The sequence below is a fragment of the Plectropomus leopardus genome, chromosome 7, assembly GCF_026936395.1.
Source record: "Plectropomus leopardus strain MGB_pleo_1.0 chromosome 7, ASM2693639v1, whole genome shotgun sequence".
Classification (NCBI taxonomy): Eukaryota; Metazoa; Chordata; class Actinopteri; order Perciformes; family Serranidae; genus Plectropomus; species Plectropomus leopardus.
Window position 1 is genome coordinate 3,970,001 of NC_142182.1, and position 23,568 is coordinate 3,993,568.

The window sequence follows — 23,568 nt, forward strand, 5'->3', positions numbered from 1 at the left end:
AACCCGCTCGTAAATGTAAGGGTATAACGTTGTAAACAAATCTTTGTTTTTTTCCATCTAAAAGTTACTTTTAAATAATATTATCCACACAAAAAAAGAAAAAATTCACATCAATACACAAATATAAAAAAGTTACATATTTTACTATGTTGTAAAAAGGGAAATTCTACCTTGTCAGTTTTGTCCTTCATCAGCTCCCTCGTCTCGTTGTGGTAGTTCAGACGCAGATCCAGTGAGGTTAAAGATGATTTAGCGGTCTCAGTGGTTATCTGTCGGGTTGAATGTTAGGATACATGTGAGATCCATTCATAAATCCTGTGTAAAATAAAGCATATGGCATTTCTATCATGTCCGAACATCAGATATCCATATGGAGAGGAGGAGCAGGAGTCCTCACAGTGGCTGTTACTGTGGAGTTTGTGGATATACAGCAGGGTCGGATTGATTTGATTCTTCCCAAAAAGAAACCTGCCGGTAGTTCACGAATAATCAAAACCAGATTCTGACTACTGAAATATCGGCAGATCCAGCTCGAGGGAAATAACAGCCCTCAGTGCTGCCTTCCAGGAGTCTCAGCTGGTAGAAAATAAATTGGCTGATTAAAGTCTTCAGTCACACAAATATAAGATGTTACTCTGCTGTTCTTTTCTTTTACTGAATTGATCTGACATCCATTTTTAGCGACTGTTATGACGAGGACTATTAATAGCAATCAGACATGATGTGGTTCAGACATAAGGCAGACATGGAAACTAAGTGGCAACACATAGCTCAGCCTGATAGTCACAATAAAGCTGACCACCAAAACAATTAACCCTTCGAAACTTGGAGCGACATCACTTTTCTTGCTGCTTTCAGACGTCTTTCGCAAGTATTTAAACCTTTGATCCCTGAGCAGAGTTGTGTAATTTCTTTCGAAAAAATGGGAGAAAAAAAGCAATAAGCAACTTGGTAAGAAATGTTCCACAAATAGCAAGAAATTAGTTCAGTTTTTTTTTTTTTAAGCTAGGGGAAAATGTTTATGTAAAAAAAGGTAAACTGCATTTATAACTATCATAACATATTTAAAATAATTTTACAGATTTTTTACACATGTTTTTCCAAGTCTTGCTTGCCTTTTTTTGTTTTTCCCATTTCTTCTTTGTTTCTTTTTCTTTTTTTCTTTTTATGTATTTATTTATTACAAATTTTCAGGTAATTTTCTTGTACATTTTACAAATTTCTTGCAAATTAAGGGGTTATTTCCTCTTCCATTTCAAAGGAAATCCAGACATTGTTTATACATTTATATACATTTTATATATATTTAAGCTCTTCTTTTATTTAAAAAAATACAGGTAATTTTCTTGTACTTTTCTTGCTAATTTTGAGGTCATTTTCTTTCCATGTGTCTGAAGGAAATGAAGGAATTTTTATACAGAACTAATTCGTTTTTTTGTTTGTTGTTTTGTTTTTTTTGTTTTTTTTTAATTTTTGACACGTTTAAGCTCTTTTTCCAAGTCCTGTTCCCCTTGTTAGTTTGTTTTTCCCCTCTCTTACCTTTTACTAATTTCTTGCATTTTTTTGCGCTCTTCCCATGTTTTGGAGAGAAATCGAAAAAAAAATTGTGGCTGAAAGGGTTAATCATGAGTGACGCGGATTGTTTCTGTTGCTTTAATAAGTTAAATCCAGACTTATGATAAATTAAAGTTATTTGAGCTGTCGGTGACTGTCTCCAGTGAAACAGTCTCTAAAACTCTGCCTCTGTATGAATGAATAAAATGTGACGCAGACCTGGTCCACAGCCTCCTCCAGTATGTGCTGGGTGTCCTCCATCAGCTCCTCCACCTCCCGGAACATGTCGTTCAGACTGACCGAGCCGCGCTCCAGGATCACGGCCCCGCTCCGCGCCGAGCCGCCGGTCGCCCACAACAAACACAAAGCGAGAGACACCGACAGCAGCATGATCCCGGACATCTTCTCCTTCTTCCCCGTCGGTCTGCCGGTCCTCCGAGCGGCGCAGCGCAGCGCAGCGGTGTGACGCACGGAGGGCGCACAGCCGCACACAGCTGGATCCGTTTTATTTGGAAAGTCTGAGGAGTGGTGTGGTGGTGGTGGGGTTATAAACTGGAACGGATCGGGTTTAATGGCGTGGAAAAGGTTCAAACTGCATTTCGTGAAGTGCATGTCAGAACGAGGCGGCTGGTAATGGGGAGGTTCAGACTTTTGCACTGTAAAACTCATGTTAAAAAAAGATCAAAAGCTGTTTGACAGATGTGATGTGTAAAAGGAAGTTCACGACACACACACAATTTAGTCATCACACACACCAGTGGAGTTTACAGGAAGAGACGCGCAGTAAGATAACCATCGCAACCCTTTTTGCCAAGAGCAAACTGGTCTAAATTCTTTCAAAAACATGGGAAATAAAGGCAATGAGCAACTTGGCAAGAAATGTCACCTAAATTATAAGAAAAAAGTAGATTTAGAAAAGTATTTAAAAACGATTGGGGAAACATATCCAGAGAACTACATTTTAAAAAATAAATAAATAAATAAATAATAATAATAATAATAATAATAATAATAATAATAAGAAGAAGAAGAAGAAGAAGAAGAAGAAGAAGAAGAAGAAGAAGAATTCTTATTATTATTACTAATAAAATCAAATTACTAGGGGAAAAAAGGAAAGTAAATATGAAATAAAAAAAGAAAAACCACCCCAAAAAAGTAATAATTCTGTAATAATAATAACAATAACAATAATAATAATAATAATTATTATTATTATTATTATTATTATTATTATAGTTTGTTGTTATTGTTTCTTTGGCAATTTTAAGGAAGGTTTCTGTTTCCTACTTAAGGGGTATCATAACATTAAATAAAATTACAGAAATATTACATTAATGAGACCCAAATATAATACAATGCATGTTTTTATGTCTTGATGGCTGTGGGTTAAAAAATGCAGTTTGAATGGGTTTCAGTGGCGCACTTTTTGCACTTAACAGTATAAATATAATACTTTTGTTTCCACTGTGTATTTTAGACTTATTGTTGGAGCTGAGCTGGAAATTAGATTTTAGATTTAGATTAAACAAAACTGCACAATCTTGCCTAAGTTTGTGCCATGTGCATGAACACAGCCAAAAATATCAAAAAATGAAGAATGAAAAGCGCGTAAAATGCGCCAGACAGTCCCTTTAAAGGACACCTACTGACATATATTCAATATATTCACCTGCATCATTTGTCCATGTTTGCTCCTCCTCGTGCTGCAGACTGATGCTGTGGTTAAAACACGCGCTGCAGCATCAGCCTCGAGTACTTTTTGTCTTTTTGTCTCTGCTCCACCTTTTCATTCACAGCTCCTTTATCCAAATCATTTGTATTTACATTCAAATCGCAACACTCCACCTGTCTTGATTTCATGCATTTCCCGCTTGACCGCACTTCTTCTTCTTCTTCTAAGTTTTATGGCGATTAGCGTCCACTGGTGTCGCATTGCCGCCACCTGCTGGATTGTGTTTCCCAGTGCAAACTATATACAGTGTCCACCCAAAAAATGATATCAAGGCTAAAATACCAAAGTCAGTTGTAATATTATGTAAAGTGAAAGATCTTTTGAAACAGACTTAATTATACTCACTGTACTGCTCCTTTGCACTCACATATATAACTTACAGTGTGGAAATACATAAGAAACAACCACATATCCCATCTCCATCCTTCAAAAAAGAGCCATAAGAAAATCCACTGTTTATCACATTTAAAGCGTTTAAATTAAGAGATCTGGTTGATCTCAAAACGGTTCAACTCATGTAAAGAGCTAAAAAAAAAAAAAAAACAACTACTATCTAATTAGAATATTAAAAAAAAGTTGTTTCAAATGAAAGAAAGTTGACATGATTTGAGAGGAATTTGTATATTCAAGAAACAGTTATTTAGGACTAATGCAAAAATATCATTATATTACTGTCAAAGTTGTTAATTTATGGATCAGCTGTACAGTAACAGTTCCCTCTCCCCCTCTGATTTTATTCATTTTTACGTCTTTTATTCATCTTGGACATTTTGCTGACACCAGATGATGATTTCTGTCACAGTGCAGACACTTTGCTTCTTCACCACCTTCCACATGACAGTTTTCCTTCTTGCATTTTTCATATCTTCTCTCTTCTCTGCACACTGCAGCGAAATGTGTTTTTTCCTGACAGCTGAAACATCGTTTATATGGCCTCACTCTGTGACTCTTTTTAAATAAAATTGACTTGACTTGATTTTTTGGCTAAATACAGCTGTGAGTGTGTGTGTGTGTGTGTGTGTGTGTGTGTGTGTGTGTGTGTGTGTGTGTGTGTGTGTGTGTGTGTGTGCGTGAGATGTAATATCAGAAACAGATTTAGACAAATGTTGGTGAATTGATGAACTCATTTTATTGTTCTGATTTGTCACAGCCACAAATACACACAGTAACAAACAAACAAACAAACAAACAAACAGAAATCAAAACATTTTGCACTGAAGGATTTTTCCTTCAGCTATGAAAAAAGACAATAATTTGAATTCAAACAAGAACAAATTTTGGCTTTTTATCTCTGTTTACAGCAATGTCAGACACATACAACAGATCCAAATAAATCAAAACATGAATGAATAAAAAGACACAGTACTCATTTTTACAGTTGTTATCGGAGCCGTGGCAGCCTGCTGAACATGTACAATGAAAATCCTGCAGATGGCACTGTGGCACAGAGTGAGAGGGCTGCAGAAACTCTACAATCTGAGAAACTAACAAACTGATGTTACAGAGCAAAAAGACAGAATCTGTCCTCAGCTGAAACCGCCCAAAACTCACAAATGTCTGTGAGTGGCAGCTCATTTTTTCACGGGAGCAACTTCAGAATTACCAGTTACAAACATCTCTTCATGCACGGTGGCTCCCACCGGACCCAGGGCCCTCACAGGTAGTGCAGTGGTTCCCAACTGGTGGGTCACGGTCTGAAAGTGGGTCGCAGCTCCATTCTGAATGTCAAGTGTGTGAAAAAAACACTTTATTTTGAATTATAGTAAATTTCCAGGAATTGTGGCTTTTCTGCAGTAGAGTGAAAGGTTTGGGTTTTTTTTTTTTGAGAACAGGAACTATTTTATCTCCCTGTTCAACATGCAGTGCCTCTGTGCTGGTGTTGAGGCAACAATACGCACTTTTTTTGTTGCAGTATCAGTCAGAAACGTGAAAATCTAATGATTAAAAAAAAAGAATTTCTGTTCTAACAGTTTCTTGCTATCATAAATAATTATATATTATTATTATTATTATTAATATATATATTAACATATCATTTTGGCGATCTTTGTTTTGGTGGGCCCATAGTTTGGATGGCATTTTGTCTTTAAAAATTGCCAAAAAAAATTTTAGAGGAGAAAAAAATTTCCCCAAAAAATGTTAAATGTCATACAAATTTTTAAGGGAAGAAAAATTCAAATTTTTTTAAAATGATAAAAAAATGTGACAGTTTTTAAAATAATTTGTTATAGCCTTATTATAGTAAAGAAAAAAATATTTTTCCTTTTATTTTTATAATTATTTTTCCTACAGAGGTCCGGGCTAAGCTGCCAATGTTCTCAAATCTTAGAAACGCCCCTGATTTTAACAAATTGCTCTTTATTCTTGCAAAATGTGTTATTTCATTGTGTTTTGAACCCACATGTTGTTAACATTTTGTTAAATAAAACTGAATATGTGTTCATTTCTCTTACGTGCAGACCATGAACCAATAACTGAGGAGAAATCTGGACCAGTTGGGAAGCACCGACTTTCGCGTCTCTGTGTGACGCAGAGCTGAAACACACTGTAACACAATTTTAATGCTGTGTAACGTCACGGTTAGGTTTAGGCAACAACACTATTTGGTTAGGATCACAAAAAAGATCTTGTGTACGACCTCAGTTGCTCTCAGCGGCAACTATTGCCACAGATGACTTTGCAACGGAGTCTGATAAAAATGCTAAATTTTGCCTTTGGTGTCAAAATGCGAGCTGCACATCTTTTTTTCTCTTCACTGCTGAAAGAAATGAAACTGTGAATTAATGTGTATCTCCTAAAAACAAAAAGATAGTGCCGGACAAAGCAGCAGTCAGTGGTTTCTCACCCTACATTGAGACATTTTCAGCTTTAAGTTTACGCCACGGAAAAGCAAAGAACAGCAGGTGAGTGTTAACATCTGCCGTCCTCAGTTCAAACAACAAGAGTCTCTTTGGAAGACATTGAAGACAGAAAAGCAGGAGCTTCTCACTGCTGACACAATATCACGCCGTCAATCCAGCCAGTGAGCATATATATCGGTGACAAAGTGCCGCTCTTTCTTATTTTAGTGATAAAAACACAATCCAGAGCCAGAACATTTTAAAACTCGAAGACACATTGAAGAGAGGTCGAAGAAGTCGAGAGGACACGATAGACAAACATGCAGTCATTTACACAGCCAGCTGCAGCACGGACCCCTCTGCAATTAATATTCAACATGAAACTGTACAAGAGAAGTCAAACAAGTCCATCGTCCACACACACACACACACACACACACACACACACACACACACACACACACACACACACACACACACACACACACACACACACACACTGGTACTGAACCTGCGCTGGTTTTCTGTCGAGTTTTGCAGAGAGAGTGGCGAAAGTAGCAAAAACAGAGAGAGAAATATGAAAAGACGGGCCATAAATGGTTGAAAGTAGAGAACTGATGGTAGGGACCTTCAGCCTGCTCTGCTTGGGGGACAGTTTCTATTATTTTAGGACATCTAGTATTTTCAGACGTCTTGAGTATTTTTTAAGGTTTTAGGTCATTGCTAGGATTTTAGGACGTCTCTAGTATTTTAGGACATTTCTTGGATTTTAGGTTGTTTCAAAGATTTTAGGACATGTCTACAATTTTAGTATAGGACTTTTTGACATTTTCAGGATTTTAGGACACCTCTACGATTTTTGGATGTCTCTAGGACATTTCTAAGACCTTAGGACGTCCCTAGGATTTTCCGTCCTTTCTCAGATTTTAGGATGTCTCTAGGATCTAGGGCATTTCCAGGATCTAAGGACGTCTTACGGATTTTAGGACATCACCAGGATTTTGGGACATTTCTAGGATTATAGGATGCCTCTAGGATTTTCAGTCATTTCTCAGATTTTAGGACGTTTGTAGGACTTATGGACATTTCTATGATTTTAGGACATTTCTAGAACTTAAGTACATTTCCAGGATTTTAGGACACTTCTAGGATTTCAGGACGTTTCTATGATTTAAGGACATTTCTAGAATTTTAAAATGTCTCTAGGATTTTAGGATGTTTGTAGGATTTTAAGATGCTAAGTGCTAAACTAGGACCTCTGTCGGCAGCTGCGGGGGATCCTCCACTGGCACTTTTTTTTGATAAACAAACTTTACTTTGATGTTTCTTTTGGACATTTTTCCAGTCTTGACATGTTCCTCATGTGTCCTTCACCCACATTATAAATGTGTATTTATCACTTCAATTGACAATATACTAAATAACAGTATTTCCACTATTTGTGCAAACGCAGAGACCAAATAAACTGTGATTTTCAGTTTCTTCCACAAGATGGTGCAATAATTTCAATCAAAGTTTAGACCCAGAAAAATGAGAAGGAAGGCGAAAATAATTTAAGTTGAATAAAATGTAGAAAGAAAGCAGCATTAATACACTCAAAGGACAAACTGTTATCTAACAGGGTCTCATCTGCACCACCACCATCATCATCATCATCATCATCATTCAGGAAATACGACCATCTGAAACTCAGTCTCAGTCAGTTTTCCCTGAATAAACAATGGTTGGATGAATTGAGTCCCTACAGACAACTTACAACTGGCAACGTAATGGAAAGGACCTCTCAATACTGGGCCACATTTACAAACCAGTTGTCTCCTCGAGTCACTTAGTCACAAAAACACGAGAAATTCAAACACACCCTTTAAAACCTCAATCGACGTGGGTTTTCTTTTGCAGTGTTCAGACACCTTTCACAAGCCTTTACACCTTTGATACTCGAGCAAAGTGGTTTGATTTCTGTCAAAAACATGGAAAAAATACAAGTTGGAAAGAAACGCTCTGCAGATAGCAAGAAATTGGTAAAATGAGACGAGAAAAATCTTTTAGCTTTTCTTTTTTGATAACTTTCAGGTAATATTCTTGCAACTTACTAATTACTTGCTAATTTTTTGGGTCATTTCTTGTAAAGTTGCTCATTGCCTTCTTCTAAGTTCTTGAAGGAAATAAAGTCAATTTGCCCAAGTTTCAAAGGGATAAGAAGAGATCGAGATCGAGCCAGAACTAAAAGACGTCGGTAACAGTACGAGACAGTTATTGACGACTGACAAGTTGAATGAAGTCACTGATTGGCCACATCTGTAAATGACAACACTGCAAGAACGATGTTTTCAAGCATAACTGCTGCACAAAGTGGAGAGGAAACTTTAACTTCTCAAACTTCAACAAGCCTCTTTAACAAACAGGTGAAAGGATTATTTGTTAACATCGTTGAAAAGAATAAAAAAAAGTGCCACAGAAAACCTTTGGCCATCAGTCGTGATCGTGCATGAAACCAGGATGCAGAGGACATAACATCCAGTTAGACCATCTGATTTTAGCCTTAAATAACATTATTCTTCACTTACATCATCATTATGAGGTTAGTAAATCCAGTGTGTCTTAAAAGATTCATTGCATCATTAAAGGGTCACACTTTCTCGAACAGAAATGAACATGAGTTTCCGACTGAACACCTGAATCCCTCTACATGCTGCTGAAAGATCACTCAAGCCTCTTAAAACCTGTACAAAATCAAAATATTTCACATGAAAAAAAAGAGCTTGGCATTTTACATTTAAGCTGATTTCCATTCTCGCTTTCTTTCAAACGCAGAGTGAAGTCCAAATCAATTCAAAAAGCTTCCAACATTAAGCACTTATTGAATGTTTTGGCCGCTCCCTCTCTTTGTGGATCTCACGTCACCTCACTGGAGGATTTTCTCTCGCGTGTCGGGCAGTTTGAGGGCCACCAGCCCGCCGCACACTAACGCAGCGAAGGACAGCAGGACGGGGATGGCTTTGGTGATGCCCACAAAGCTGGAGAAGACGGAGCTGCCGAGCACCGCCGCCAGCTTACACAGAGCGTTCAGCACGCCGAAAGCTGTGGCCCTGAGACACACACACACACACACACACACACACACACACACACATCACCACTGTGTTGAAACTACCATCAGCAGCATTTTGAAGATCTTTAAGTCAAGTTTGTGCGATAAATTTGTGAACTGAAACAGAATTATTTGCATTTGTCGAATATGTTGTTTTTAAAGTTGAACTATCTATATAAGAAACATTTAGGTTAGTTTGCTATCTGGACAACAACCTCCAGACAAGATAAACTGTATTTCAATAATTTATTTTTCACAGTAAAATGTATTTTTTTGAAAGAATATTGATAACATATTATTTTGTAACTTAATTTATTTCATGATTTTTTTTTCTGGTATCTGTAAAAGCAGAAGATGATAAATGCTTCGTATTGTGATGGTGTCTTGTAATCCCATGTGAGATGAGACACAGAAATAAAAACTAAATAAGTAACAAAGTAACTAACTACTCACCCGACTGCTGTGTGATTTTATTATTTTAACTATTTCAAAGCCCTGTTTTAGACTTCTTTTTATGTTTTTTTTGTTATATATTAACGAATATTCCTTGCGTGTTTGTAAACACTTTTATGGAAGCACTTATCTTTTATTTTGGTGGGCCTGATGTTCACAACTGTGTGTCAACCAACCAGATGATTTTAAACAGCACCTTTTATTTATTAATTTATGTATTCACTCATTTATCTATTTATGTACCCTTTTATGTTTCTATGTATTTATACTTCAATAACCTTTCAAAAAAAAAGTTTTTTGCATACAGTCATGAAAGGTCAAAGGTCGACCACATTTTATTCAACCATGGAGGGGACCTATTATTGTTAATTTAGATTCCCGTTACCCGCTGGAGCTTATTCTTTTTAATGAAAAAAATGCTAATTTTTTTTTATAATCTACCTTTTATTCTTCCCACTTTTACACACCATCTCACAATTAATCGTATTTCATCTTTTTAATCCTTTTACTTTTTTAATTCCTTTTTTAGTTTTTTTTTAATAAACATTTATTATTTACCGGGGTTTTTAATGAGCTTTTTAACGATGCAAATCCCTTCTGGAAGGACTTTTTTTACTGAAAGTGGTTCTTTTAGGAACTTTTTAACAGTAAACACACTTCTGTAACCCTGGTAGAAATGCTTTACTTTGTCTTCATCTGACTTGTAAAAACAAAAATAAGTGATGTGGACACAGTGTGGTACCTTTTAGAAGTCGGGTACAGCTCCACAGTCACCACCTCGATGCCGTTCCACGCAGCTACGCTGACGCCACAGAACAAACACTGCAAGGCGATGATTGCTGATTGGCTGAGGCTCAGAAACAGGAAGAAGGTGCAGCCAGCTGAAATAAGCATGGAGCCACCTGAGGAGATCACAGAATCCCTGCATTAAATCATGTACAGTCTCTATGTATCTTATTTATTACTTATTTACTAGCACTTATTTTCGTTTCATCGTTTTGGACCGATGTAAAAAGGCTGGCTATCTAGAATCTGAAATCCCATTTTCAGGGCATATCTATCATTCATTAGGCAGGTTTCCATTTCCCCTCAAACTCTGCAAATTGAAATGCAAATATAAATATGCCTCATGGAAACACGCCAAATTTGGAAAAAGTCCCATTTATCGCAAAAATGATTTTATGCCCACATGAGTTGGTACTTCCGGATGATTCAAAAAAGGCGTATTTCTCAAAACTGCAATGGAAACACTTTTTTCACTTTTATAGGTCACGTCATGTACAACAAAGAGTCGCTACAAGAGCTGTTATTCCATCGAATAACACTCAAAAGTTGAGCGGCTCATCTGGAAGTTTTGAATCCACAGCTTGTGACACGATGGATTATCATCTCCCAGAAATCCCTCATATACAGTGAGTGCAGAATTATTAGGCAAATGAGTATTTTGACCACATCATCCTCTTTATGCATGTTGTCTTACTCCAAGCTGTATAGGCTCGAAAGCCCACTACCAATTAAGCATATCAGGTGATGTGCATCTCTGTAATGAGAAGGGGTGTGGTCTAATGACATCAACACCCTATATCAGGTGTGCATAATTATTAGGCAACTTCCTTTCCTTTGGCAAAATGGGTCAGAAGAGGGACTTGACAGGCTCCGAAAAGTCAAAAATAGTGAGATATCTTGCAGAGGGATGCAGCACTCTTAAAATTGCCAAGCTTCTGAAGCGTGATCATCGAACAATCAAGCGTTTCATTCAAAATAGTCAACAGGGTCGCAAGAAGCGTGTGGAAAAACCAAGGCGCAAAATAACTGCCCATGAACTGAGAAAAGTCAAGCGTGCAGCTGCCAAGATGCCACTTGCCACCAGTTTTGCCATATTTCAGAGCTGCAACATCACTGGAGTGCCCAAAAGCACAAGGTGTGCAATACTCAGAGACATGGCCAAGGTAAGAAAGGCTGAAAAACGACCACCACTGAACAAGACACACAAGCTGAAACGTTAAGACTGGGCCAAGAAACATCTCAAGACTGATTTTTCTAAGGTTTTATGGACTGATGAAATGAGAGTGAGTCTTGATGGGCCCGTGGCTGGATCGGTAAAGGGCAGAGAGCTCCAGTCCGACTCAGACGCCAGCAAGGTGGAGGTGGGGTACTGGTATGGGCTGGTATCATCAAAGATGAGCTTGTGGGGCCTTTTTCGGCTTCAGGATGGAGTCAAGCTCAACTCCCAGTCCTACTGCCAGTTTCTGGAAGACACCTTCTTCAAGCAGTGGTACAGGAAGAAGTCAGCATCTTTCAAGAAAAACATGATTTTCATGCAGGACAATGCTCCATCACACGCATCCAAGTACTCCACAGCGTGGCTGGCAAGAAAGGGTCTAAAAGAAGAAAAACTAATGACATGGCCTCCTTGTTCACCTGAGCTGAACCCCATAGAGAACCTGTGGTCCCTCATCAAATGTGAGATTTACAAGGAGGGAAAACAGTACACCTCTCTGAACAGTGTCTGGGAGGCTGTGGTTGCTGCTGCACGCAATGTTGATCGTGAACAGATCAAAACACTGACAGAATCCATGGATGGCAGGCTTTTGAGTGTCCTTGCAAAGAAAGGTGGCTATATTGGTCACTGATTTGTTTTTGAATGTCAGAAATGTATCATTGTGAATGTTGAGCTGTTATATTGGTTTCCCTGGTGAAAATAAATAATTGAAATGGGTATATATTTGTTTTTTGTTAAGTTGCCTAATAATTATGCACAGTAATAGTCACCTGCACACACAGATATCCTCCTAAAATAGCTAAAACTAAAAAAGCCCCACTCCAACTTCCAAAAATATTCAGCTTTGATATTAATGAGTCTTTTGGGTTCATTAAGAACATGGTTGTTGTTCAATAATAAAATTAATCCTCAAAAATACAACTTGTCTAATAATTCTGCACTCCCTGTATAGCCACTTCCTGCCTTTCCATTATTGCTCCATAACACACTTTCATAGCCTTCGACTGTTAATAATGACGGCTAGTGTGATGGCTGCAACAGAAATAAACCTGCTAAGGTTTTATACATCCATCGCCATGCTTCTTGGAATGTCATCGCCAGAGGAGAAGTGGCATAATATCACTGAGTGGAACTGCAGTTGTCTTGTAATTGTGTTTTATTGACATTTTAAAAACATTGTTTAAGTTAAATGCAAATCTGTAATGGAAAACCCCTTATAGATTATCTGCACGCAGCTTTCAGGTGTACACAGATCCACAAAAACAACCGTAAATGCTGAAGTATGCACGCCAGGCCGGTAGTTGGCGGTGTAACATTCTCACAGGATCCGCACATGGCCAGTTTAAACGGTGACAAAAGGGGTGCGTTTTCAAAAGATTACACTCTGTTTCAAATATTTGTGCTTCAGGCCCCCAAAATGCTTTTATCGTGTAAACAAAAGGCCACATCACAGTTGAACTTTTCATACAAGAACCGCTGCCATGTAACTGGCCACTAAAATTAAAAACATCAGCAATCATCAGGAAAGGGTAGCAAACTTCCAAATCTCACCTATGATCTTGACCCTGCCGATCTTCTCCATGAAGAGGGCCGAGATAATGTTGCCTGGCAACACAGCCAGACTGCCCAGGAAGCTGACCAGGTAGATGAGAACGTCGTTCTCCTCGACAGTGTCCAGATGGCAGCCGATTTTGTTGTGCTCAAAGGTGACATTTTCCAGCCTACAGTCGATTAACTTCTCCTTCCAGAGATCTACAGAGAGCAGGGAGACCACGAACCATGAAAGGGAACACGGAAGAGGATCAGCTGACGAACCTGAGACCTGATTCACTGAAACTAAAGATCATCAGGAATCTATCTGTCTATCCATCCATCCTTTTATCAGATTTCCATTATAACTGATAGTGAAGTACAGGAACATCAGAGTTTTATACTTGTGTGAAATGAAAACATTTTGTCTTTTTGAAGCATTTACACCAAGTTTTTTAATAACTGAAATAAGTCTGGAGGTTGTCAAAAAAGACTATAACCTGAAGACCGGGTTCCAATGATATAGAAGACTGTATCGTCAGCATAAAAACGGACATTGCAATATTTCAATATAATGCAATATAATCATGAAGAGTTCTTTTCAGGGGTCAAATATTTATCTTCATTTATCCTAAATAAAGTGATAGCAAGTGATAGAAATAATAGCTAAAACTCTAACAGAAATATCAGATTTACACCAAGAAGAATCACCAAAATGTTCACGTCAATATATTTATTGTGGGCTAGATAAACACTCAGCCGCCCATCATCTGTAGGAATAACAAGTATTGTGGCTTTGCAATGCAGTGCTATCAATATGACATGTCTAATATTGAAACATCATGTTTCATATTGAGAATGATGTGAGCATTGCAAATACTTGTTTAAACTTGGTTTTGAGTGGTTGAACATGTCAGGAACGATGTAGCCTGAGAATGACGGCTCACATGGGACCCTCTTGTTTTCCTCCTTGGTCCCATTGGCAACCCACTTACAAACAATGTAAAGACGGAGCCTGTCAACCCAGTTTTTGGTTCAAGTGTGGTCCATGTTACTCACACTGGACAGTGATGGACTGGCTTTTGGTCCTGTGAGAAAATCTTTTCATATAACCCACCAAACGGGGGATGCACGATAATATCGACATGTCATTGGCATTGACAGAGCTGGGCTTTAAAATTAAAGCCCAACATGCTGATTTCCGCCAATATCATAAACCGAAGTAAACATGTAAAAACTATCATCCCTAAGTTGAAGTATTTGTCCTATAATGCTCAATCAGTGAGTATTACATACATTTAAAGGCACAGTTTTTCATGTCTCATCACGGTAAAAGAACGATAATATGACGTTCACTAAATCATTAGATCACTAAAATCAGGTGGGGATTTATTGATATCAAATCCGATCTCACTCCCAACTTGTCAACTATATACAGTCATGACCCTGTAAGCCACCGTCCACGTCCAACTGAAACGCAGCTGGACGGCGTCAGTTGAGAATGTGCTCGGACAGAACTGGTGGCGTTGTGATTATACACAGGGAGACGGCTGGACAGCACCGGGTGCGTCCACACGCAACGCGCATGTGTGGCAGCACTTGAGAACGGATCCGGTCACATGAGCATGAAACGCTGAAGGAAGCGCCAGGAAATAACGCTGACGGTAACGATAGATAATATACGGTGCATTTATACGGTGGGTGGATGGGTCCCAAAAGGACATAAGGATTGTGCTGTGTCATCCCACCATGTGCATGTGACATCACAGTAATGACATCACAGTAACGACATCACGGTAACGGAGTCCCTGAGCGTAAACAGCTGACACAGAAGGTCACTGACCGTACCATGTTGCAGTATCTGTATCGGTTATTGGCCAAATGAATTGTTTTTATATTTTATATAGGTTTCGTGCACCCTTATACAAAACATAAAATCTCTACCCTGCATCCTGCGTCCTGCGTGCCGCTGCGCCTGCTGAACGTACCTGTGTTATAGAAGACAGTGGAGCGGATGGTGCAGTTCTCAAACACAATGTCTGTGGACGTGATGTCTTCGAAGCGACAGTCTTCAAACAGTGAGTTCTCAAACTTCACTGACTTCATCTCTATACTGATGAACCTACGGGAATGGGATGGGATACACACACAAACAGACAGACAAAAAAAACAAAAACCATGGACTCTCACTTCTATTGCTGTGGCAGCACAGAATCAGAATGGACAAAATGGGCTCAACTGAGGTAAATCCAAGACGGCCACCACTGACGATACTGCCATGGAAATGAGCTTTAATGTGAGTTGGAGTCAAAATGGTGAAACGATCATCTCCATGGCAATATGGTGAATTCAGTGGCAGCCCTGTTAGTTATACTAATCATGCTGAATTAAAAGTTAAAGCCCCATCTGTCTGTTTTAATTCTGAAAAGAGCATAGAAGTTGAATAATATACAGTAGTGTAACATACTGTATATCTGCACTGAAAACGTTTTCTCACAGAGGTGAAGTGTCCTTCAGGTACGCCCCCTCGTTTTGTTACAGAATCCCATTGCAATCCCATTTTCCTCCCAGTTCACCACTATGAGATTTAGCTGTAAATGTCGTCCAATCTCTGTCCAAAAGCTGTACTCAGATTGAGAGTTACTGAAATGTATGCAGTCAATATAAAGTGTAGAAAAGAAACAACACGCATTTGGCGCAGCTGCCATGAACTCAGGTATCCACTGAATAAATTTTCCATTTTCCTGAAAAATAAAGTCAAAGAGTAAAAACTGCAGTTTCTCGACTGGCTACTTGCTCCAAAAGCAATCCCGCTTTTGATTAAGGGCCGAAAATGCAGTTGAAATGTGTTGGTCTTTTAATTAAGTTTTTCTAAATACTGCAAGTGTGTCTACGCTTCTCCATGCTCTAAAAGTGACCACCACAGACCAGCATGTTAAAATGCACAACTAAAAAAAAAAAAAAACGTTTGTGGTCTCTAGTATAAGTAAGTTTTTTTATATAACTCACCACTGTAAATGTTATTTTAGCTTACGGTTATGCATGATTAAGGGGGGGTGAGCATTTGATGGGTGGGTGCTGTGTGATGACAAGGCTACCATGGAAACAACATCGGTTAAGTAATATCCCTGCTAAAAAATAAAAAAACAAAAAAAACAGCTTGACCAGCAATATAGTTAAGCTGGTTGATAAGCTTATTATGTTTTTACATAATTTTCGATGGTTTAGCTGGTCATACAAGCTTGTGATGGTCATTCTCGCTGGTTTATGCATTAAACTTCTTTTATAATTGAAACAAAATCAAGGTCTTTGAGTATGGAGAAATAACAGTGTCATAAGGGGGAAGTATGAAAAGCAAATTCTTCGATGCTACCAGCATAAACTGTTTTTTAGCAGATTTTTGTCAGTGCAGATAACCATGACATAACCCAAGATTCACCGAGTGTAGGCGTAGCCGTCACTTTTTCAGTTTGTTTTCAGTTCATGAAAGGTAACTGCAACGTTTTGGTCATTAAAAAAAGTCGTGTAAGTGTTTGGCTGCACTAAAATAACCTCTAAGGGGTCAGATATTCAATTTATTTAGTTTATTTTGCTTGAATGGTTTTAAGCCAATTTCAATGCTATGTAAGTTAGCAGCTAGTGTTCTCGCAGAAATACGGTCACTTCTGGCTCCAAAAAAGAACAGTATGGTAGGTTTATGCTGAAAAGTTTTTAAAAATCCCACTATAAAGCTCTGCAAAGACAGTTTGGTAATTATGTATATGTGTTTAAAATATAAGGAGGCACTGACAACCGAGAAAAAGGTGGTTAAAAACCCAACAATCAAGAAGAGTTTGAATGCATGAAACCTTTTTCTTCTTTTTCGTCCATAATGGATCACTTTCAGGTTACGTCAAGCGGTATCGTCTTAGCTACACATTGAAAAATCATTAAAAAAAACAAGGTTATAGGTGAAACTGCTTTTAAAACATTGAGCCACAAGGAATTATGGGATTTTTGGGGTGCTGTAACAAAATCACGAGGTCTATTTGAACTATCTTCACCTTTATAGATAATAAACTTCTGGTATATGCATGTTAACAAAATAAAAGTATACAGTTTAAAATAAAAGTGTGAAGCATCATAAACCTGTCATGGTTTACCGTCTTCACAATGTACTTTAATGTTGTTTTGACCGGAGCATTAGCATATGCACTAAACGATTACCTGTAGACATATTGCTAATGAGTAAGTTATGAGCTGCAGGGTATCACATTCAACAACACGTACAACAAAACACAGCATGCAAAACAGTTTCTGATCACAACATAACTGAGAATGAAATGAAACCCGTAACACTAAACCTCACTGGGACGAGGTGCTGGTGACAGATGTCCTAACTGATATCAGTTTTCTTGTGTTGCTTTGCCTTTTACAGGTAATTTAACCTTTGAACTCTGATCAAACTGGTGCGATTTCTTAAAAAAAAACACGGAGGGAAAAAAGGTAACTGTAAGAAATGATCCACAAATTGCAAGAAATTAGTAGATTTAGAAAATATTTTTTTAAAAAGCTAGGGGAAAATCTCCAGGGAAAAAGATAAAAGCTAAAGAAAAATGTTTTCTCATTATCATAATTACCTATTTAAAATGATGTTACAGAATTATTGTCATTTTTAAGTGATTTTCCCGGCCATTTTATTGTTTGTTTTGCTGTACTTTTTCTTTTCTTTCTTCTTTAAAATGACTTTTCAGCTAATTCTCTTGTATTTTTATTTAATTCCTTTTTTTCCCCTTTCAATGCTACTTAACTCTTCCAATGTTTTTAAAAGAAATCAAACCAATTTACTAAAGTCTCAAAGGGTTAAACGATAAGGCTACAGCCCTCTTCACACTGCTGGCTACTTTCATCCAGCTAATGTGCTGTTGTGCATCACCACTGAAAGTAATGTTAAAAGATAGATAGAGATAGTCCAGCGCCACCAAAAATAATAGGAAACTGTAAGTGCTATGTAGCTTCACCGTATGCATCCAAATGCAATAAATTAAGAAAAATGCCACTGAAGTGGTCATGCAATATCATTCAGGTATGTAACTTACTAATGATGGTTTTCAAAAGGTGTAAATATCATTTTCTAATCCTCATTGACAGTTTGAACCTGAGCCTGATACAGACGCTAAAGGGTTCCCTGTAGGTTGGTAATAAATGCTGAGGGATATGACGAAGCATCAGTATTTGATGACCTGAGAATGAGAATTGGCTGGTAAGGATGTAATATTTATATTATTCAACATATATTTAATTTTCTGCCTCATATTAAAGCACAGTGTACCTCAGCGTGTATACCTCTGCCCTGTAGAAGTAAACAGTAACTGCAGTAAATCTCTCTGTGTCCTTGTGTCCTGAAGGCGATGCAGCGACTTACTTGTCATTGATGTATTCCCCTTCTTTATGGATCTGGTTCTCTAAAGAAAAGTTAAAATGGAAGTTCTCCACTCGTTCCCTGTGGAAGACCTAAACAGAAACAAAACAAAACTAAACCATTTTCTCTGCAGGCATTTTAAAATCCAAATAAAAGCAATTCAAGCAGTTGAGATCAAATTTTCTTGCAGTCTCCAAAGCAGGACAGATTAATCTGTGCTGTTATGAGCTCAATCAATAGTTGTTACCTTACCTTGACCTTGGACTCGTACTCCTCGTGCTGAAGGTGTTTGATCATGTCAGGGAACCAAACAGACAGACCATAGTAACTGCAGATCGAGAGAAGGATGAATCAATAAAAGGTGCATAAAACAACCAGAATGTAACAAACACAGAGTCTGCAGCCTCTTTATCACATTAGGGACTCTTGTTCTTCTGCCTTATAAAAAATGTCTCAGAGTTTTTATTTTTAAAACGGTCTCGCTGTTTGTTGTCGCCCACACGAACCAACCTGCTGTTCCTTATAAACCTGGATGATGATGTAATGGATGACATTGTGTACTCACCTAAACGCCATGCAGAACCAGATGATGGCCATGAAGAGTGTGGCAAACCTCAGCTCTGCAGACACGAGCGACGCTACGTTCCTCAGCACCTGGGACAAATACGCACATTAAAAAGGTTAGATTTGTGGTTTCACTGCAATGACTAACAAAGTGGCGCCTTCTTTTCTTTAGCTGTGATTTACTAGAGTTGAGAGTTTAGCACACAGTAGGCGGGTTTCCATGACAGATTTGTGCAAAACTTAAGCGATATTTCCAAAATATCAATAAAACACAAGGGCAAAATGACTGCGTTTCCACTGAGTGATGTTCTGCGACTTCTCTGGTGACAGCATTTCAAGAAGTATGGCGATGGACGTTGAAAACATTAGCTGGTTCATCTTCTAATGCAGCCACCACACTAGCCGTCATTATTTCCAATCAAAGGCCACGTAGATGCGTTATGGAGCCATAATGGAAAGGCGAGCCCCTTATACGTGTGAGCTGCCACATGTGAGGGATTTCTGGGAGATGATAGTCCACGATTTCACGGAGGAAATGTGGATTAAAAACTTCCGGATGATCCGCTTAACTTTTGAAGAGTTACGTGTTGCAATAACACCTTTTGTAGCTCCTGCTGCATCATGCCATCATAGCCGAAGCATCTTATGACTTATAAAAGTGAAAAACGTGTTTCCGTCGCAGTTTTCTGAAATATGGCTTTTTTCAATCGCTTGAAATACCACCTCATGTGGACGTAAAAACTTTTTTTTGAAACTCATGTGTTTCCATCAGACATAGTTTATATTCACAATTTTAATTTGCAGAATTTGAGGGTTAATCAAAGTCCACCTATTGTCACTTTACTACTCTGACCAACATCCACGAGAAGACTTAGCGGTCCTAGCTCGTGTACACGGTTCAGCAAAACAACTGTAAACGCTGCAGTATAAATGCCAGGCCACTAGTTGGCGATGTAACTTTGTAATGACACGTTCTCACAGGATCTGTGCATCGCCAGTTTACACGGCAACAGAAAGCGTTTTCAGATCCCCAAAATGCTGTTGTCGTGTGAACAAAAGGCCAAACTGCAACAAAAGTTTGAAGATTTCATAAAAAAACACTGCAGTGTAAATGGCCCCTCAGTCAGATCCAGCCCTCCCTCCCACACAGCTCCAACCTCTCATCCTCTGGCTCCAAAAATCCAAGATGGTGATGGCCGAAATACCAAACTCGAGGCTTCAAAATGGGAGTAAACCAGTAAGTGACGTCATGGTGGCGGCACTCATTATTTTTATACAGACTATGGGTGTGACCAGGCCTTTAGACATACTAAAAACCCCTCAAAAGCCAAAATCCCAAACTACGGTCTTACTTGATTAGGAATTTAAATCAAGATGCAAAAAAAACACATTGTCTATATCTAATTCCAAAATCCCAGCATGCATTGTCAGAGCACAACACCACACAATCTGTATGGGTCCTGCGGTCTGCTGGTCTGGTCATGTTCTCAGGAGGGGAAAAGACAAACAAGAGAAGAGTACAAAAACAAACCCACATCCACCCTCCTCAGAGGCCACAGCGCTAACCACAGCCTGAACCACCGAAACCAGTCTCTGCACTGGGAGTGTTCCTACTTACCAGTTTACAGAGTGTTAGCGAGCGGACAGCCCATCGTTGTACAGCTGTTCCTGTCGCACTCTGAATCTCGATAAACTCATCCTCTGCTGTCTTAGGAGCCTTGATGTGAGTCACCTGAGACGATAAAAGAGAAGAAAATTATATTAAAAGAACATTTGATCTTAGTTGGTGTCGCTTCTCCTGAATATTACTTTAACAGCAGTGTGAGGTTTTGTCTGTTGGTTCACACACTCCAATCCCAGTGGAATATTTTGATTTTCTTTCTTGAGGAAAAAGAACAATCAAGTCAGCTCTTGTCAGCTCTTCAGATTTCTAAAAATAAAATGCAGGCTTTTGACTTACAGATGAGACTTGCACAGTCAGAAGCTAATCACTAACCCAGATTTTTTAGGCAGGGAATAAACCAGAATATTACTGAAACATGCAGAAAGCAAAAACTCATACTAACATTCTCCTCAGAGATTTCAGAAACAGCATTTTAAAAGCAGGAGACCTTAGCTTAGCGGAGCATAAGGGAAAGGTTTGCCCCTAAAAACAGGGAAGACGTTAGCATGGCTCTGTCCAAAGCTCAAAATAAATCACAATAAAGTCAAAAATTACAAATCAGTCTTTGCATCAGAGGAGGATCACTTTGATCTGATTTGATTTCACTTTATTATCAGTGACTTTTTAAATAAGCCTTTAACACTAATCAATTATCTTACTGCATCCACACACCTTTGACTCGAATTTAAACCTCAGAAAGATGCGGACATTGGTTGGTTCAACCATAATCAATAATATATTATTGAATAATACATTAGTACTCTTTTGGACCAACACATGTACTCACAGTGAAGACTTTTTCTGGTTTTCCTTTGGCCCTCCAGTTGGTGTCGTGGACCTGCTTCAGGATCATCCACGCCTCATCATGCTTGGCATTCTGCTCAGCACACACACACACACACACACACACACACACACACACACACACACACACACACACAATAAATATATCCGAAAGTTTCCAAATATTCGAGAACCTATGCGACCTCGTCCGCAGTCTCACCTCCAGGAGAAAGCGAGGACTCTCAGGCATGAAGGTGAGTCCAACCAGGGAGGCGATGGCAGGAAGAGCTGCAACCAGGACAAACACCCGCCAGCTGTGGAACTGAAACTCTGTGCCCATACTGAACCCCCAGCATGCAAACACACAAACACACACACACAAACAAACACACACACACACACACACACACACACACACACACACACACACACACACACACACACACACACACACACACACATTTTTAAACATAAAACTATTTTCTTTTGACCAAAAATTGTGAAGATCTGAAAACAATCCATTAAACCTAGTAACACAAGGTCCATTTAACCCTTTGAAACCTTGGCTAATTGGCTTGATTTCTTTCCAAAACATGGGAGGAAGGCAACAAAAGAAGAGATGACCCAAATATTAGCGAGAAAGTAGTAAAAAAAAAGAAAATTATCTGAAAATTAGAAAAAAAAAAAAAAAAAAAGATATAATAATTTTTTAAAAATGGAAAAAACGAAACAACCCCTAAAAAGGGCTTCAAAATCATAATAATTCTAACATAATTTTAATGTCATCAAGATAATTAGCTATAAATATAGTTTTTCCTTTTTGTGTCTAGACATTTTACTCTAGCTTTTTAGAAATAAGTTTTAAATAATAAAGCTGAAGCTTAAAGGTCTTCATATTCGTGTGTTTCCGTTGTTCTGAGTGATTCGACTTCTCCTAAAGTGTAATGAGAGTCGTCCGTACATGAAGTAACTCAGATGTCACACAGGGTCCAGCTACAGGAGTGAGAAAACTCTAAATCAGACACCTCAAATATACAACTTTCCTCACAAGCAGCATAAAAGTACCTTTTTATGGGAGTGTGTCCCAGCTGACCTCTTTTAAAGTCTTACCGTATCTGGGTATGATTCCCCAGGCGGTGAATGACGCGTAGATGCCACCAATCATCCAGAACATACACAACCAGGACAGATGCTCTCCTCTCTTGTCCATCTGAAGAAACTCGGAGAAGTACGAGTACACGATTGGCACTGTGCCGCCAATACTGAGTAGAGAGGGATAGAGAGAAATTCATGAAAGAGGAGGAGAAAACTGTAATCAGAACTGGTAATTTAAAAATATAACGTTTTCGTGAGGCCCTGACACACCAAGACATCGGCCGTCGGGCAATGTTATGCCTGTTCTGCTTGTTAAATTGGCACGGTGGAGCCCGTCGGTGATTAAAAACACTCTGATTAGAAGTTGAGCTCAGCGCACAAGAAGAGAGACGGCGGTGAGGAAAGAAGCCTAAACGAAGAGCTAAAAAGGGTTAAAAGAGAGTGAGGTGGAAACAAAATGTTTGTATGAGGTAAGATTGTATTTCATTAGTTAATGAGCTCTTCAGCAGAAACATTTTCTGATGGTTTGTGTTACGGGTCACTGGTGCATGCTTTGTTTTTTAACCCTTTAAAACCAAGGTTTGATTTCCTTCAAAGACGCGCAGACAGCAAAGAGGAAGAAATGACCCAGAAATCAGCAAGAAATTAGTAAATAAAAAAACAAACAAAAAAACCAACCCAAAACAAATATAGGCCTACAAAGAACAGAGCACGTTCAAAAACAAAAATAAAACAACACAAACATACAACAACCAAAAAAGCAAGGAAATTACCTGAAACAACAATTCTGTGAAATCATTTTAAATTTCTAATTGTGATGAATTGTGATAATTCTAAATACGATTATCTCAACATTCTAA

General features: G+C 38.5%; 2 protein-coding genes across 3 annotated transcripts in view; both read right to left on the reverse strand.

Moving 5' to 3' along the window:
* The window catches only part of dkk3b (dickkopf WNT signaling pathway inhibitor 3b), a 12,666-nt gene extending 9,226 nt beyond the window's left edge, over nucleotides 1-3,440 (reverse strand). Inside the window, exons 1-3 of one of the 2 annotated variants that reach the window (XM_088079689.1) lie at nucleotides 3,224-3,440; nucleotides 1,774-2,072; nucleotides 171-269 (exon numbers count right to left, since the gene is read on the reverse strand). In XM_088079689.1, coding sequence (XP_087935815.1) covers nucleotides 171-269; nucleotides 1,774-1,956 — 282 coding nt within the window. In that variant the 5' untranslated portion in view covers nucleotides 1,957-2,072; nucleotides 3,224-3,440. Of the gene's footprint in view, nucleotides 1-170; nucleotides 270-1,773; nucleotides 2,185-3,223 lie in introns of those variants that run through there. The other variant, XM_042495420.2, reaches the window with a different exon arrangement.
* Nucleotides 3,441-7,678: 4,238 nt separating this feature from the next.
* Nucleotides 7,679-23,568, reverse strand: part of LOC121950786 (synaptic vesicle glycoprotein 2B-like) — a 52,608-nt gene continuing 36,718 nt past the window's right edge. Inside the window, exons 9-19 of the mRNA XM_088079690.1 lie at nucleotides 22,723-22,875; nucleotides 21,834-21,966; nucleotides 21,618-21,707; nucleotides 20,786-20,899; nucleotides 19,169-19,257; nucleotides 18,856-18,931; nucleotides 18,607-18,695; nucleotides 15,191-15,324; nucleotides 13,224-13,424; nucleotides 10,413-10,572; nucleotides 7,679-9,215 (exon numbers count right to left, since the gene is read on the reverse strand). Of these exons, the coding sequence (XP_087935816.1) occupies nucleotides 9,032-9,215; nucleotides 10,413-10,572; nucleotides 13,224-13,424; nucleotides 15,191-15,324; nucleotides 18,607-18,695; nucleotides 18,856-18,931; nucleotides 19,169-19,257; nucleotides 20,786-20,899; nucleotides 21,618-21,707; nucleotides 21,834-21,966; nucleotides 22,723-22,875 (1,423 nt within the window). The 3' untranslated portion in view covers nucleotides 7,679-9,031. The remainder of the gene's footprint in view (nucleotides 9,216-10,412; nucleotides 10,573-13,223; nucleotides 13,425-15,190; nucleotides 15,325-18,606; nucleotides 18,696-18,855; nucleotides 18,932-19,168; nucleotides 19,258-20,785; nucleotides 20,900-21,617; nucleotides 21,708-21,833; nucleotides 21,967-22,722; nucleotides 22,876-23,568) is intronic.